At 43.2% G+C, this 17,612-nt stretch overlaps 1 protein-coding gene across 12 annotated transcripts in view; it reads left to right on the top strand.

Moving 5' to 3' along the window:
- The window catches only part of SEC31A (SEC31 homolog A, COPII coat complex component), a 45,554-nt gene that overhangs the window by 6,134 nt on the left and 21,808 nt on the right, over nt 1–17,612 (top strand). For all 12 annotated transcript variants that reach the window (XM_037395319.1, XM_037395406.1, XM_037395389.1 and 9 more), the window contains 12 exons: nt 529–624; nt 2,576–2,716; nt 4,019–4,161; nt 5,122–5,221; nt 6,472–6,633; nt 6,820–6,972; nt 8,353–8,595; nt 9,184–9,258; nt 11,640–11,690; nt 12,473–12,550; nt 14,955–15,030; nt 15,700–15,878. In XM_037395319.1, the coding sequence (XP_037251216.1) occupies nt 529–624; nt 2,576–2,716; nt 4,019–4,161; nt 5,122–5,221; nt 6,472–6,633; nt 6,820–6,972; nt 8,353–8,595; nt 9,184–9,258; nt 11,640–11,690; nt 12,473–12,550; nt 14,955–15,030; nt 15,700–15,878 (1,497 nt within the window). The remainder of the gene's footprint in view (nt 1–528; nt 625–2,575; nt 2,717–4,018; nt 4,162–5,121; nt 5,222–6,471; nt 6,634–6,819; nt 6,973–8,352; nt 8,596–9,183; nt 9,259–11,639; nt 11,691–12,472; nt 12,551–14,954; nt 15,031–15,699; nt 15,879–17,612) is intronic.

Raw genomic sequence — 17,612 nt, 5'->3', positions numbered from 1 at the left:
CAGGCACAGGATTGCCCTAGATGATTGTCCTCGCTGTGGGCAGGGTGCTGTCCACTGCTGGAGCCATGAATGCCATGCTGCTTCCAGCCAACCCTGCGTGTTGCCATCTGCCCAGAGCAAAGCTCTGCGGTGCAACCTGCAGTGGCAGTAGCTGCACCACTGCTTCCTCGTCTGCCCCCTCACAGAAGTGTCATTGCTTTTTGCTCACCCGTCCACGGTTGCACCTCTGCAGCCTCCTCATAGGTGTTTGCCAAGACCAAAATCCCTATTCTGTGGAATGGTTATTCACTGCATGGCATTCCAGTCTAGTGCAGCATGTGGATTTATTTAATTAGCTCAGTCTTACCTGAAATTTAAAAAAAAAACTTGCTTTTTTTCCACTAAGCTGGTCTGTGTGAGCCAAAGGCTGTATCCTAAGCTGACAGGAGAAATTGGTACAGTCCTGTGGGTCTGATGCCTCCCAGCAGCTAAGACTGTGAATGCTGATGCTGAAAATACTCTTTTAACATCTATTAATGTGTCTTACAGACTAATCTGGTGGCCTCTGGTGCTAATGAGTCAGAAATCTACATCTGGGACTTGAACAATTTTGCCACACCAATGACACCAGGAGTGAAGACACAGGTACCGGATTTGTATTTGTTAAATGCTGCGGAGCAGACTAATGAAAAATATGCTGTCACTTAAGCTGAACGCTCATTGAAGCATACAGTTCTAAAGGTGACAGGTGGGAGGAAAGCCTTTTGAAGTCTAACTGGGGTAGCAGTTAATTGTAGTTAGGCATGAGCTATGTTTCTGGCAATGTTAGATACAGCCCTTAAGGAGTGGTACAACAGATCACTCTGTATCACAATAAAGAAAAATAGGTGTCTGCATGTTGTTCTCCAGTGGCTTTCCCAAAGGCCAGCAAAAATAGGCTTCTATTGGTACTTAATTTTTGTAATGTGTTTATTGGACTTTCTGAGTCTAATAAAAGGAGTTTGAGATGTTTTTCACCTTCTGACATGCCTGTGACTCAAAGCATATGGCAGCCCATGTCTGTAAGGACACTACTCTGAGTGGCAGCCTGGGGAGCTTTCAGAAGGAAGCCAGTCATGACAGCACTGTTTTGCCACACATTGTCTCGAGCCATGACTTTTTTTGCCCAGCTCCATACAAGGATGACTGGATGCTGTAGCTGTTTTAGCCCCTGGAGTGTGGTTTCCTGGTTGTGCCTGCAAGTGGAAGCATGGACAGGTTCGCGCGATGAGTGGTTTGCTCTGCTTTCCGTGCAGCAACCCTGGGTGTGCAGTCATGTTTATCCATAACAGACCTGCAGTTTTGGCTGGCTTCACAAGCAGTTGATAGACATCTTCATGTGGTGGGATTTTATTTTTTAGAAAGTTGTGTTTGGCTGGGGAAAGCTTAAGTATCCCCTTGGTCTTTGAGAAACGATGCATTTTATCAAGCAACAACATCAAGCAGAGTTTCTCAGATTACACCACTTGATATAACCAGAACGGTTACACGTCTTCCAGTCTTCCTCTGCATGTTTCACTTATGCATGAGTCTGAAGATCATGAAGGTACAGATTGAGGAAAATAGAAAGAAGATAAAAAGCAGCTACTGAGAAGTCAGAAGATGAGGCAGTAGGCTTGGCCAGTTACCTTCATTTTTTCAGGGAGTGTTTAATTGCTATGCTTAAGGGCCAGGGTTTAGCCTGTGTCCCTAAAAGATGATCTAGAGGGGGCAAGAGGGGAAAATGGGACTACACACAACAGCCTTTAGTACTTTGGGCCTTGTCAGGGAGATAGAAGAACAGGAAGAAACTGTTTCAGTGCATTTCTGTAGCTGTTATAAAAATTGCACAAGAAGTTTGTGGTTACTGGAAAACAGGTTTATTACCGCATGAAAATTTGGAGATAAAGTGAGAAAATGGGATGAGAATTACTCTTCAAAGATTTTTAATTTAAACTCTGTGTATTTGGATACTTTGTTTAGTCAGAGTCATTTATTATCACGTGGGAATTTTGGAGGACACTTCAGTTAAAGATCCCTGTATAAGATTCTTATGTCTAACAGTAATTTTTTTAGGCTGGGGAATCTTTTAGTCCATATGCTTAGTGACAGTTGGAAATAGTGCAACAAAGGCTGAGTTAACATTGCTTTTAATTCTTGATCTAAAATTAAGCAGCTGAGGGGGGGTGTTGTGTTTAAAAAAATACCTAGAATTCCTTCAAGCAAGTTTTTAAGTCAAAACCTAATAATCCAAGGGAAAAGGGCAGTTGATATACCTGGCTATAATATTTCCATAGAGTAATTTGCTGTTCTTGAAGGCAGTTGTGCTTAGTTGTCTTTAAGTGACTGATATATCATGTTGTAAAGCAGAAAATGCAGATTTTGGAGAAATACTAGCAGTTTATAAATCAGGATTTTCAGGCATTCTACCCTACAGCATGTGTACATAGGAAACCAGAACACATGCAATACCTGGGATGGGTCTCCTTGCAGATGTGTCTTTTAGCAAGTCCTGAAAATAATGTGTTTTGAGTCTTTGATTTGGAAAGACTGAGACAGGCTGTTCTCTGTGTGTCAGCCTCTTGAGGACATCAGCTGCATCGCATGGAACAGGCAAGTCCAGCATATCCTGGCATCTGCCAGCCCTAGTGGCCGAACTACTGTGTGGGATCTCAGAAAGAATGAACCCATCATCAAAGTCAGTGACCACAATAACCGGGTGAGTTGGCTCTCGCAGGGGTGCACAGATGCTTGTGGAGAGGTGTGGGGTCAGGTCATAGCACCCCTTCTTACGTGGCATAAAGATACTGGTGCCTGGCCCATTCTTATACAATGTACTAAATATCTAACGCATTCTCTTAAAAGGCTATGTATATGCGGAGGGGTTGTCATTAATTTAAACAAAAATAGGCAGATGCAGACTGAAGCAAGGCAAGGCACTCAGATTTTCTATTGGAGTGACACATTAGTTTGGAGAAAGACATTACTGATCTGTCTGGGGTTACCACAGAAAGATACTTTTTTATTCAGCTAGTTAGAAATTACATGTTTTGTGTGCTTGGAGAGATGAGGTTGCAGCTGACATGCTCTGGGTGAGCTTAGTTTCATGGAGCAGGTGACATGTCATGACTTACTGCTCAGGCAGAGAGGGCTTCTTCCTTGCCATCACAGCTGGGTGAGCACAAGGGCTGAGCCCTGGCAGGACAGTGGTGACTGATGGAGCTGGGACCTGTGTTTCTGCTGGTCCAGACATGGAAATGGAAGCAGGCTGCAGCTGAGCTTGGAGAGGGCAGGGTCTGTGGCAGAGGGTGCCACAGAAGAGTGTTGCCATTGAGTATGTTACAAGGGACACTGCCTCATACAGTCATAACCACCACATCTGCTCCACAGCCAGTGTAAATGTAAAAAAAAATAAGCCTGTTGAACTTGTGGAGAGTGACACATTTGTATAATTTTGTATATTTTAAAAGGAATATTGCTATAACAAACTATGAAGATGTAGTAAGAGTTCATAATGAAACGTACAGATGAGTGCTCCTGAAGTAACTGCTTGGTCACTGCACTTTTATTCTGATAAATTGTGTAACTCAATGTATGTTTTCATTGCCTAACATAACAGCAGCACAGTAGGCTGTCTTCATCATGTTATTGTAGTCTAGCGATACAGTGTTTACATAACCTCTGCCTAATGACAGCTTTTATTAAAATAGCAATAAAAGTAATAGAGAAAAGGTTTGTACAGAGGGCTTTACTGTTTTCTTGCATTAGAACATAGGACTGTGAACAAGACAGCACAAAGTCCTCTCTTTGAGAGGACCTTCGGAAACTAACTGCAAGTTCCCTCAGTCACAAAAACAAGAGTATCCCAATCTGAATGCAGTCAAAAATAATGCCCAGAAACACAGCTGCAAATTCCCTTGCAACAGTGTCTTAGCAAGCACGTAGGTGTATTTAGGCTAGTTGTCTTTTGTCCTTAGTGCTGCTTAGTTCTTTTACGCTGTGGCACAATGTTGTTCCTCAGATGCACTGCTCAGGCCTGGCGTGGCACCCTGATGTTGCTACCCAGATGGTTTTGGCCTCAGAGGATGACAGATTGCCTGTGATTCAGATGTGGGACCTAAGATTTGCCTCCTCACCACTTCGTGTTCTAGAAAACCATACAAGGTATGAGACTTATGTAGGCTGCTGCTCCATGGTGTTTGCACTGTTGCTGACTGTGCTGGTTTGTACATCTTACTCCTTGCTGCCTTCCCTGAGCAGGCTCACTGGGTTGGAGGTGGCAATTCCAACAGCAGGTACTCTTACATGCTGGCTTCTTGATTAACTAACCCTGTGTTCTGAAAGGCTTGACTTTTTGGGGCCTGCTGGTTTGAAGGGAACATAAGCCAAAAATAATTTAAAAAAAAAAAAAGTTCCTGCCAAAACACTGAAGTTGCTATTTTGTTTTTACACTTTGAAAAGAGGGAGCTGAGGTGCAAAGAGTTGGTAATTTCTTTGCCTGAGTAACAGACTGAAGGTGCAGCTGGGCACATCCTCACCTGTGGACATGCATAGTCTCTCTGCCCATCAGTCCCCTAAATGCCTTAAATTTGGGTACAAAGGAAGATTTTTAAGTTCTCATCCCTCCTGGATTGTTAGTGAAACTTTCCTTATTGCCTAAAACCAGCACTTCATTTAAGGAGAGAGAATAGCAGTTAAGTCTGTGTTGCAGATTCTAACAAAACTGCTGCCACTGGTTCTGCTGACTTGAATCTCCTGCTAATAAAAAGAAGCTGACAGATGTTGTAACCACTGACCTTACCTACAGGTTTGCACACTTTGTTAATCATACTGCAGGCAAACAAACCATTTTGTTACACTACTGTCTGTGTTCTCCCACATGACTATTGCATTTAATTTTTCAGATATGATAGCTGTACCTTTATACCTCTTCATGCAGAAAATAGAAAGCTTCTATTTAAGTGCTGATAACACTGAAAAATTTCTGCTCCTGTAAGAGTAAGGGGCAAGGAGGGCATTTTGAGGTGGAATGCTCAGCTAGTGTAGAAACTCAACTTACAAATATGCTTTGTTTATTACCATTTTACACTTATGCTAAACTTTTGGTTGTGACTTTTCATGCAGGGGTATATTGGCCATTGCTTGGAGTATGGCAGATTCGGAGCTGCTGCTTAGCTGTGGGAAGGATGCGAAAATTCTCTGCTCCAACCCTAACACGGGCGAGGTATTGTACACACATTGCGTCAAAATATTTCTGTTCAGAGGTGGCACAGTGGCTTAGGCAAAGCGGGTGTTGGTGTGCTTGCATTCTTAAGAGTGATGCTTCTGTGGGCTGTTTCTCCCTGTCCTGTGTAGTTTGGTATATGTGTATTCTGAGCTTGTTCTGGTGATGCAGGATTCCTTCCTGGTATTGCTGATATTATACATTTGTCCTTACTGCTTCTTTCCTGCAAGTAGTAAGGTCCCTGCTAATTATAAGTAATAGAAATAGCCCCACTAAACATAAATATTTGCTCCCTACTCTGTTGGTTTGGGTTTGATGTGGCTGAATTACTGTTGCAATTGCCTTTTCCCTTCTGTAAGTGCAAGAGCTTTTACAGAGACCAGAGGGATTTTGTAGGTTACTACAATAACAGGAGATCAGTGAGGGCCACTTGAATGTGTTCCCACCCTGCCCTTCTGGGCCTGAGGATGCAGATCCTTTTTTTCAGATGGTCAAGGGGCACACAATCAAATTATGAGAATGGCTTCAGGCACATGGGAAGTCTCTTTGCCTGCCGTTGGCAACAATCCTGGAGAACAGAGTGGGAAGTGTTTCTAGAATTCAGACATTGGCCCAGAAGTGCAAAAGCCATGGGGTGGTGAATGAGTTATGAGAGCTGGATCCTGTGCTGCTAGGAAGGCTTTGTGTGGATGAATCACACTACATGTTTTTATTCAAAACAAACTATTTCCTGGGAGACAGCAAGGCAGTTAGTGTTTTGCTCTTTGAGTTTATCCTAGGTTATGGTTAAATGTCAGCTGCAGTGGTGGGCTTCTCTGTTCCAGGGAAGGAGAGGCTGTCTGCCCAGAGTGCAGGTCTTAACTTTTCCAGTTTTCCTGGGAGAACACTTACTTTGGAGCCTGCACATGTCTCCATGTAGTGTGTAGAGAGACCCAAATGAGCTCTGAACAAGCTAGCATGAATATTGTCAGCAGTTCACAGCTTGCAGTGGGACAGCACAGACATACCCCACCTGCATAGTTTGTCTTCTGTCAATTAAACAGAAGATTTAATGGGAGAAGAAGGAAATTAAGCAGTAGTGTGTGATAATTTCCAATTTGGCCACTGTTAGTCTCTGTGGTGATGTGGAGGCTGCTGGGCAATAGGAAGAGCAGACCAGTTCTTTCAGGGCAGAGAGGAGAATTGTTGCTGTTGAATGTGGTGCTCTGTAAAAAAAGTCCTGATTTGATGGACTTGTTTTTGCTGCCCAGGTGCTGTATGAGTTGCCCACAAACACACAGTGGTGCTTTGATATCCAGTGGTGCCCCAGGAACCCTGCTGTCTTGTCTGCAGCTTCATTTGATGGGCGGATCAGCATTTACTCCATCATGGGAGGCAGCACGGATGGCTTGAGGCAGAAGCAAGTTGACCAGGTATTGAGAAATGTTCACCTATGAATATGGACAGGCAGTGGGCAGAAACATTGGCTTGTGGGAAGTCTTCAATTGCTGTCTGCAGCCCTGCTTGCAGGAGTACCAGTCCGGTGCAAATAAATGCTTATGTTTAGTTTACTGGAGATAACATCACTTTTGGTTTTTTCCCCCCTTTTCTTATCAAAGCTTTCATCATCTTTTGGGAACCTTGATCCGTTTGGTACGGGACAGTCCCTCCCACCCCTGCAGCTTCCCCAGCAGACTGCCCCACAGAGCATTGTTTTGCCCCTAAAGAAACCACCGAAGTGGATCCGGCGACCTGTGGGAGCATCGTTCTCAGTAAGCAGTAGACAAGGCTGGGCATAGTTAGGCAGGGAGGGAGATGGTGGTGCCACCAGAAAAACACTTGAGAGGGGAATTCAACATTGTGCTCCATCTGGGAGAACATCCCCTCCCTGTGACTGTGTCAAGAGATGCTCACAGCAGCTTCCAGACAGGGAGCTTGGGGAAAGCAAGCCAGCAAAAGTGTAATAAAAACGCTTGGGAAAAAGAAACAAGACGTGGTGTTGCCAACAGGCACTTGTTTCTTTTTTGGAGTAAACACTTATACATTGGGAGGGGGGAACAGGGCTTAAGTGGGCAAGTATCTGAGACTTGAGTGCAGCTTGAAGCTATTATGTGAGTCTGTGGTGGAGAATACTCACATTAACTCTGATCAGGGTAGCAGGAGTTGCTGTAGCAGCACATGGCTGGGTTTCTCCATGGGTGGTTGATTTGCAGAGGAGCCAGGTGAGAAGGTGGCAAGGCCCTGCTTTTGTGAGAGCAGAGTTGTCTGATGTTTGGCTCCACCTTTAGCTTATTTTCTAGACCCACCGGCAATTTCTTAGGGTTCTCCTGAAGATTTTTAGCCTGTCCATTTGAAATGGATTTCTTTGCCAAAATACTTGCCAATTTTCAGCATTGTATGTCTGCTTATTCACAATCTGATGCACAAATTATATGCAGTTTTGTCCCAGAAGTGCGGTTGCCTAGCCACTGGCTGATGTGTCATTTTATAAATTTGTTTACTCCCTCATTCATCCTGGTTTTCCAGGGGCCAGCTGTCAGTCTTTTTCTTGGGTAGTCTTTTTGCAATGCTTACTTTGTCATTTACTGGCCTGGCCTGTGTAAATTAACTTTAAGCTGTAAAATGGAATAATATTACAAGCCATTTCTAATTTTTTTTCTTCTGTTTATTTTACTTCTCCAAATGCTGATAAACTTACTGCCCATCTCTCAGTAGGCTTTTAACTAGTAAACAGTGTGCCAAGAGCAGGGTAGACATCATACTTGAACATTTATGTAATGATGCACAGGTTTATTTGGTAATTACATTGCAATATAATGAGATACTGGGTTTATGCTGCGCACTGTACAGACCCACAGCTCTAGTTCTCAGTTTCTAGTCAATCTTTTGCTGGAGGGAAAAAGGCACAGGAGCAGCTGCTCATGAATCTTATTAAATGTGCACCCACTTATCCAGCAAGCTTCTTACATGCCTAGAAATAGGGGAGAAGCGGGGTGGGTCATTGAGTTGATGTCAGGAATGTTTGTCTGTTGGATGATAAGCATATGTATGCTATATAAAATCACGTGCATACGTATGTGTATCATACTTTTTTGTATACGCTTCAGTGTATACTTACGTCTTTATATACTGCATGTTCACTTCAATTCCAGTTTGGAGGCAAGCTGGTTACATTTGAGAATGCCAAATCTCAGCAGCAGCCAGGCATTGAGCAGCAGCAGCAGCAGCAGCGTCACCATGTCTACGTGAGCCAGGTCGTTACAGAGGAGGAGTTCCTGGCCCGCTCAAACCAGCTGCAGGAGGCTGTGCAATCTGAAGGCTTTGTCAGCTACTGCCAGAGGAAAATTGACATGGCCCAGGCTGACTTTGAGAAAAACGTGTGGGCCTTCTTAAAGGTAACAGGATAACAGCAGTTCAGGAGTTCCCCAGTGACTTGAAAAGATGGTGCAAAAATGATTCCTTCTGCAGATTATAGCAGAAGAGATGCTGGGAACAAAAAGTGTAGGCTGTGGGATTAGATACCATAAGGCCTGTTGTTGGAGGTGGCCCACCAGGAGAGAGGGTCCTCAAGGCCAGGGCTGTTGGCAGTGTTTGTGAGAAATCATGGCAGAAGCCAAAGCTTGCAGGAAGGTATCCTGTGTTTTTTGACATCCTCCACCAGTACATCTTTGCGCAGGGAGCTGGTGAGAAGGAGTAAAGCTTTGGGATAGCTTTAGATGTGCTTTTCACTGCTCACTATGATCATTTAGAGGTTTCAAAGTGAAACAGATAAGCAGATAGTTCACCTGCAATAACCAGATTGAAGCTTTACTTAACTGCTTGAATGCCCAAGCCACTCAAGACCTTTTCAGTTCTCTTCATTACACTCTGTCTCCCCAGTCACTGGCTCTTACTGGGTAATTTGTGCCAGTCCAGTAAAAAGCCAGCAAGGGAGAAAATGGAAAAATTGTGAATTGCAATATATTCTTTAACTTCTTTTGAAGGTGAACTTTGAAGAAGATTCCCGTGTTAAATACCTTGAGCTCTTGGGGTACAGGAAGGATGATGTGAGGAAGAAGGTAAATATGCCTGGAAGCTGTGCTTGTGTTAAATGCTTTACTGATGGGTGTATCCACAGAGTATAGCCTAAAATGTTGACGATGCCATGTTTGATCGAAGTACTCATTTACTTGTGGGAAGAGCACTTAGCAGTATCCACAGGCTATTCAGTACAATAAACACTTTTATACAACAGTATTTTTGGTGTGTTTCCCAGCAGATGGAGAGCTGCAGCACTGTCAAATACTAAGTAGCCATAATACAACTGTTACCCATGGTGCCAGGACCTCTGTTTAAACATGGCTGACTTGAACAGTTGTATTATTTAGGGAATTCCTTTGTTTCAAAGCACACTAGAAATAGTCCTCTGCTTTTTAAATTTTGTCTAGATAAACAATTCATGAGTAGCTTTGGAATTCTTACAGCAAGCAGTTTGCTGCTTTGAGGTTTTTATTAGCATTGTCATCTTGCAGTGTGGATGTTGAGTGAAAATTTCAAAGCATGCAACAGACTTCAGAGGCGTGTCTGCGTCTGACTGTCCAATGTTGATCTGAAATACTTACCCATCAAGAAGCTTTGATATTTGTTAGTTCAAGCTATTAATGTAACTTCGTTTGACATCCCTCTACTTGTAGCATCATGGAATCTGGTCTGGTTTTAGGCTTTCTGGTTGAAGAATATGTAAGCAGTCTTCAGGGTTTCATTAACTATCCTGGAAAACATGGAGGATTACTTTTTTTGTGTGGGTCACCATTCATTTTTACGAAAAAGACAACCACTGAGACCAAAACTGGTTATGTTTGGAAAGGCAAAATTTGGATTACCAGGAGGCAACTTGCACACCTTTAAGTTGGAAGAAGATTCTTACCTCGGTGTTACAGAGGGATACCTGGCTGTGCATTTTGGCTTTTTGTTGTTTTCAGGAACTGTCTAGTATTTCTTCCGTTCTGATTCAGTGGATTTGAATGTTTGATTTATTTTCATTGTATCAAACTAATGTTTTATTTTCAAAGACTGGCTCCTTAACGATGTCGTCATGCTTATAAATTAAGTGGCGTCCGGGACACATTTATTATGATTACAGAAAAAATCATGGCTTTGCTAAGTCTGTCTTCAGCTTCTAAATTTCTGTTGCATGAGTCAGAGGCAAGCAAAGCAAGGGAAATCCTGGTTTTGAAAAGCAGATCTCAATTAGAAAATCAAGTTGACATTTAGCGGTGGTGCTGTGGGGCAGCCTCATGCAGACTGGAGCCCACTGTCACTATTGCTCTGGGTTTGGTATGCCCTGGGCATGGGGAGAAGCTGGGAAAATGGGCATAGCTGAATTGAGAGGCCTGAAACGCTGGGCCTATGCCATGATTTCCGTACTTGAGGAACAGATGAGGGAAGCTGTAAGGCCATGTTTTCATGTAGCTGTTTCTCAACAAAGCGTTCCATGTTGAAGTTGAATCCATGGTTTTTAGTGTCAGGAAACAATACGAGACAGCTAGTCTGAAAACTTGTGATACCCAGAGGATAAACAAGTTGTGGTTTGAGTTGTTCATGTTACTGGTAGTAGGGTAAGGAAAGCAAAAAGGGGTCACAGATTTCAGCTTCTTGGAACAAGCTGTTAAGAACATGGTGGGGTTTGGGTTTTATAATCTTAAAACCTGTGATTCTCACATGCAAGTCCAGTCCTGGATTTCACCTTTCCATTGGAAGCTAATGATTAAAAAAGAAAAAATATCTCCAGCAGTTTGAGCTCAGCTTTTTGTGAAAACCAGCCTACAAGGGTAAAATAAAGCCTTGCAAAACTAAAAGCAGTAGATGACATTAGCAGCATTAGGAAACCCGGGCTCCTGGATACTGAACTAACTGTGTGTATTCTAAACTCTATATGTTAAATGGTGGTTTGGAGGGCCCTAATTGAATCTGGTGTTAAGATTTGCTTGTAAAGCAGTAAAAGATAGGCATTTTAACTCTTCTGTAGCTTGGAAAATCCTAGCCCACAGCCATATGCCATCTGTGCTTGAAACCACAGCTTCCTGACAGGCTTCTTGCTCCACAAGGATTGTTCATTTTCCCTAACAGGAGCAGACAGAGGGGTTTGTCCTGTATGCTCTGATACTGTTTTTATTACTGTGGTTTCCAGCAGCTCTAGTGAGGTTTGAGGCCATTGGGTTAACAATTAAAGGTTTAAAGGCATAAAGCAGCAGTTGTTTGCATCAGAGCTTGGGGTGCAGGGGGCTCAGCAGTAAATGCACCGCCAGACTGGGAAAGGAAATGGCTTTAGTTTCATATTAACTGTTCTGCAAGCAACATATAATAGCTACATGTGCCAGTTTAGCAATCTGAGACATCAGTGAGAGGTCTGCCTCTCGAAAATAAAAGGGCACTTACTTAAATCTTGGTTGTTTTCTAGATTACATCTGCTCTGAATAAAGAGGGTCTTGCAGATGGTGACTCAGGAGAGGTAGGCAAATGCATGTGTACAGCTCTGGGTTTAGTTTAATAATGCCATGGTAATGTGCAAAATAAGATTAACCTTTCTGCTTGGTAGCTGTCACAAAGTCAGTCACAAATAACCCAGCATATGACAAGTTCCTACATTCAGTAGGATAAAGATACTTATTTTAAAGAACTACTTTTTCCCCACTCAAATGTCCCCGCCTTTCCCAACGAAGGGCTCTGTCAGAGGTTTTAATTCAGGGTCTCAGTGGTGTCCCTCCACCTGTGTCTTACCTACTGTGACACTGTGCTGCTGTCTGTGAGGCAGGGCAGAGCCTTGCTGCCTGGCAGCTGGTTTTAAGAGCAGCACCTTCTGCAAGTTTTAAAAAAAGCAGGAATGCATCTGATGCCGTAACAGCTCCCCGCAAGTGATAAATACAGTTCAGGCCTTGCCTGTTGTGATTGCCATGGCATGAGTCTACAACAGGGGGACTGTATTGCTTTTGTGTCGCAGACATTTCTCATGTCATCTGTAGTTGCCTAATGAGGAAGAAAAATTTTGCTGCATGTTTTCAGGCTGCTAAGATAAAAACAGCACGAAGTACTGTGTAATGAAGGAAAGTAAGGAAATGGAGAGCCTCTACCATGTTTGTCATTCTCAAGCATATATTGACAATGCATTTTTGCGATTTGCAGTCTAGTTCTGGCTCTTGTTTGTGGGAAGGTGGCTATATACTCTGCAGTGCGAACTATTTCTTCCTTTTTTTTTGTGGCTTTTTTTTTCATGGTGTCTTCTCTCTGCTGAAGGCTCCTGCAGAATCTGATGAATCCGCGCTGAACGAGGGGGATGAAGGCCAGGCTACTGAGGAGCAGTCCTTGGGACAGGTATATCTGTTGCCCTCTTGAGCAACTGTGCTGACCTCCTGTGTATTTACTTTGTTACTATTAAGAGCATTTTATTTTGTTACCTTTTCCTAATGTTGAGGATATATCGACATACAAGAAGTTACTTAGAATGAGTGAAGTGTGGGCTCTGGTTAAGTTGCTTGAGGATTTTCATCAGCCTCAGACATCATGTTGAATAGATTTTGGTGGCAATGAAGAGCGAGCTTGTTTTGTAACAGTAGTACAGATGGCGCCAGACTCGGGGGCTTAATTCTACCATAATTTTCACTCTGACATTTTCCTAACGTACTAAATGATCTGCTGCCACAACTCTAATGCGTCCTCCCTCCTGCCAACTTTCCTTGTTCCTTACTTCCCAACCTCTGATTATTACCAAGCTTTCAACTTATTATTGCCCTGTTTCTAGGTATACCCCTTTGCAGAGATGCAGCTGTGGTACTAGAGAAGGGGAATGTTCATTCTCTGAACTGTTCCCACCAGCATCACAGTGCCATCCATCCCCTTTGCACCTGAACAGAGAGTATCAGGGTTTTGGTAGCTAGCTGTCTTACAAAAAACTGTTCTGATAGTTCAGCCATGTTTATCACAGGTGGTTTGTGCTCCACATCTGCCTCTGGAATCCTACATCTTCTGTTCATTTCTGTCTATTTGAGCAGCATTGTTTCAGCCCTTGTGTTTTAAATATGGGGACAAGTCTATAATTAGGACTAAGGACTTAGCTTCTGCCATGTGTGATTAATAGCACTGAAAACACTACTATCGCTGTGTGAACAGGCCAGCTTCACTTTCCTCTGTTCCCTGAGTACCCCTTCTGGGTTAGAATTTGCACTGTTAGCACAAATCTACCTACACTCCTTGTGCTCAGACCCGTGCTTGATGCCTGTCTGCAGTTGTCTGTGAAGATGAGGATGGTGGTTGATGGCTAATGCGTGTTGGAGTGGTGCATATAACAGCCTCTTAAGGACACCAAAACAGAGCACTGTCCTTAGGTTAGGTGCTTGTTAGTTCAGTACACACTGTAATGGCAGGCACATGTATCTGACTGCGTAAGGATTTCACTGTATGCAGTCATGGAGACATTAGACGTCTCATAACAAATGTCTCTTCTGGCAGAGAATTCACAGCCAAACATGACCTTAGCCTGCCAGCATAGGTAGTAAATATTTGAGAGATTGGCCTGAAGCCACTGCTGATACATCACAGGTGTGCTGTCACACACATAAAGTAACTGGATGGGCACATTATTCCTGTGATAGTCACAACATATTCTCACTGATACCAAACGCACATCATGCATTTTCTGACAGCAAAATAATTTTCCAGATGCTGCCTCCTTTCATGAGTTAAACATAAAGCTTCACTGATCAGCATATAAGCAGAGTGTTCTCTGCAGACTCCTGAACTCCCACCGCGTGTACTAGTGCACCGGCTTATGACGGAGGAGGCAGTTTGTGGGACAATTTCTGCCCTCTTCCTAGGCTGTGCTGTGATGATTGATGGTGGAGACACACTTCCCTCTTGGTATTATTTTTATATCATGGAAAGTTTTTGTTTGAAATCCCCAAATCCAAGTACTTGAAGGAAATGATCTCTGTCTTAATTCTTGGGGAGACTTATAAAAAAAGCAGCTTCCATCTGCTGAGCACTGCTGTACTGAGTGCACACTGAAATCTTTTTGGACCACACTGGACTTCTCTGTTGAAAATTAAGCATGTGTTCATGTGTTTTGCTTAATTCAACTAGGTTGTATGCCTAGTGCAGAATGTTTCAAGGAGGAGCTGAAAGTCTAAGGGAAGCAAACCCTAGGTAGCATTATCGTAGACTGACTGTTCTTGGTAAGGGGTTGAAGTTGAAAGAGGAAGAAAGGGAGAAGGTTTCTTATTGTGTGGTTGTGGTTGTGTGGTACAGGTGAACATATGCGAATCAGTACCCAGGATCCAGGTGTCTGGTTGCTGGTGTTTGTGATCTCTAGGTATGCACACTTGTGCTTGTGTAAGCCTTCCCTGGTGCACAGAAATCTGGGGCTTACAGCATTTTTTCACCCTTGGCATTCATTTTAAAAAATGGTCTGCTCTGATCTCTCAGAACAGTGATTTTTATCACAGTGTGTTTACATGCACTGGAGGTGCTTTGATAAGACCAGGCCTTTCTCAGTGTCTTTACAAGATGACTTTGTGCAGGCATCAGGAGAAGCTGATTATTCAGTGCTGAAACAGTGTCCTAACAAATTACAGGATGCTCTTCCTGTACAAAGTTAATGGTCTGTTAGGTGACTGGTTGTCTGAAGCTCTGTCTTCAACTTGTAATGCAAGAGCCAATTTTTTTTAAATGTGTATTCCAAGTGTTACCTAACCTCAAAAATTACACTTTTCCTTTCTCTTAGAGAATGAAGGACCATAAACAAGAAGCAGAAGATGTGGGGTCTGCAAAGACGACATTCAACATCTCTGTTAGTGGAGGTAAAAAACCCTTGAAATAGATTTCCTTGTATTTGCTGATACTTATTAATACTGAAGTTGATACTGGTGTTCCAGTGAGAAGGCAATTTCTGTACAGAAGAATTATCATTACCTGCCTCTTAACTCCATTCATTTTACAGCAGTCTCGAGGCACTTGAAAATACAGTTGTAGGGAAGGAAAGGAAGTATACAGCACTCATATAACCCATGGCTGAAATGCAGCTACTCTGAGTTATTTGTGATGTAAGAGCACACACACCTAATCAGGCATGAAGTGCTAGCGTCACTGTTTGTACAGAAACTCCCAGAGGATCTTAAATAACACAGAAGCCATTGATCCCTGTCTAGGTTTGACTTTGTATCTGGCACTGTATGCAGAGTAGGTTTTTTAGAGGTCATTTAGACCTTGAGTATCTTGCTAGCATTTACTAGCATCTTGCTCAGCAGCAAGGTATGTGATGTTTGACAGTGCCCCACATGATGTGGCTGGGACCACAGTGTGTTTGAGGCTGGAGATGGGCTTGAGCATCCCTGTAAGTACCTGCCTGGAGCAGGCTGCTTTGCAGAGAGCTTTGCGCAGGGTTGTGCAGTTGGACAGAATCACCTGCTGTTGCATATTTAAGTGACTTTTGTGCCATTGTTTAAAAATGCTCTCCTCTCTTGTTGCAGATGTGGACGGTTTGATTACCCAGACTTTGCTGACGGGTAACTTTGAGAGCGCGGTGGATCTCTGTTTGCACGATAACCGCATGGCTGATGCCATTATCTTGGCCATCGCAGGTGGACAAGAGCTGCTTTCTAGGACACAGGAAAAGTATTTTGCCAAGATGCAGAGCAAAATTACCAGGGTATGGGTTTTTTCACTTATGATGGCAACTTTTTTACCTTAAAAGTTTTCTTGCTGTTCCATAGTTTATTTCTGTGAGAAGCTAATAAGCATTCAAATCATCCACAAGATCTCAGAGCAGAAGGATTTCCGTTAATCTTTTTTAATGCATTGGTAAGGAGAGAAGAGGCACACTACCCAGATATGAATACACAAGTGGAGTATTCTTTACCTTGTCTCCAGTGTCAGAGTTTCATATACACAAGTAGATTCTCACTGACAAAGATAAATACCTCAAGCAGCACACATCTCAAGTCTGTTATTTTGTTACATTTTTCAAGAGTTGCGCGTGACCCATGCTCAGTGCCAGCAGCCTTATGTTGACTTCTGCCTGTAATCAGTCTTAACAGATTTTGTGGATGCTTGGTTTTGCTGTGTAGAAGAAAACAAAGTATGCCCAGGGTAGATCAATCACCCTTTGCCTAGGAGACAGCGCATTATGGTCAGCTGGTTATTATTCTCTTCAGGTTTTTACAGTGCTAGGGATTGCTGAGATTGCTCGTACAAATCTCTTTTTACTACTGATGTGAAAGTAGCAACAGGAGGTTGAAACGGGAGAAGTGGCCTTAAAAGAAGGGGCCACGGGATAATTGGTTTAACAAGGGTGGCTGCTTTTAGAGGAGGGGAGAAAGTTGCTCATGGTCACTTTCTATCAGTCCACTGTCAAAGATGGGCATGGGTTTCAGTGCTTCCCTGCAGCAGGGCTGAAGGCCGCAAAGCACAGTCAGCTGGGGAGTGATGGTGTGCAGCACGACAGGCAGGGGTCTGTAAGTGGGATTTTGCTGGTCATCACCCACAATCCAGTTTGACATAGGAACAATTTGTGTTTCTAGTAGTGGACACAGAATGGAAAAGAGGAAAATCTCAAGTATTAAAACTCTTCAGGATTTCTTCCCCTGCTCCCAGCTCCTTTCCTGCCTCTGGCCTAATCAGAGGAAGGAGAATTGTGTAGTGCATGGGAAACTTCTTCACTGTAGTTCATCCTTCAGGAAAAGGTATTTTTAAGGAGAGCTGACTCGTTATTTGTGACTGTGCTAACAAATGAGTGTTGACCTTGTAGTTAGGACCTTGTGTTTGTTGTTCAGGTGTGGGTTTTTTCTTTTCTGGTCCCAAACTGCACACTTACTGCTTGTTCAGCTGTTTGTGAGCTTGAAGTCTTGGCATGACAAGGGCTTTGTTGACTAAATAGCAGCACAGCTGCCAAGTCTGTCTTTGGTCTGAAGCAAAATGACTGGAAGCAGAGTTTGAGATGGAGAGAATTAGAATTCTATTCTGAGGGCTTGTGGACAGGCAGCCTGTGTGTGGGTGCAGGGTAGAGATACTGTGGCCAGCTCAGGCTGATACTGCTGCCAACTTGCTGCTTCCTTTGAGCAGCCTTTTTAACTGCCCCTTGCTGATCAGCCTGAGGCCAAGAGCTTAAAGCAGAGTGAAACAGTTTGACAAACAAAATTTATACCCCTTGTTGGGCATTGTGTAGAAGATTTATAGCTAAATTCTTGGTATGTTATCTTTGTCTGCAAAAACAGTGCTGAAAACCACCTGCAGCAATCCCAGCTTGCACAGATTTGTGCATTCCTTCTTGCATGTTTTGTAGCAAGAATGACGGGCCTGTCTATGCTATCTGAGCTTGTTTTGTGATTTTTCACTGAATTCCTTTTGAAGTAAAATGTACTCCTGTATAGCTGTTGAATTGCAG

This window comes from Falco rusticolus, chromosome 1 (assembly GCF_015220075.1).
Source record: "Falco rusticolus isolate bFalRus1 chromosome 1, bFalRus1.pri, whole genome shotgun sequence".
NCBI classification, from domain to species: domain Eukaryota; kingdom Metazoa; phylum Chordata; class Aves; order Falconiformes; family Falconidae; genus Falco; species Falco rusticolus.
Note: the sequence above shows the minus strand (reverse complement) of the source record. Positions and strands in the feature narration are given on the sequence as shown.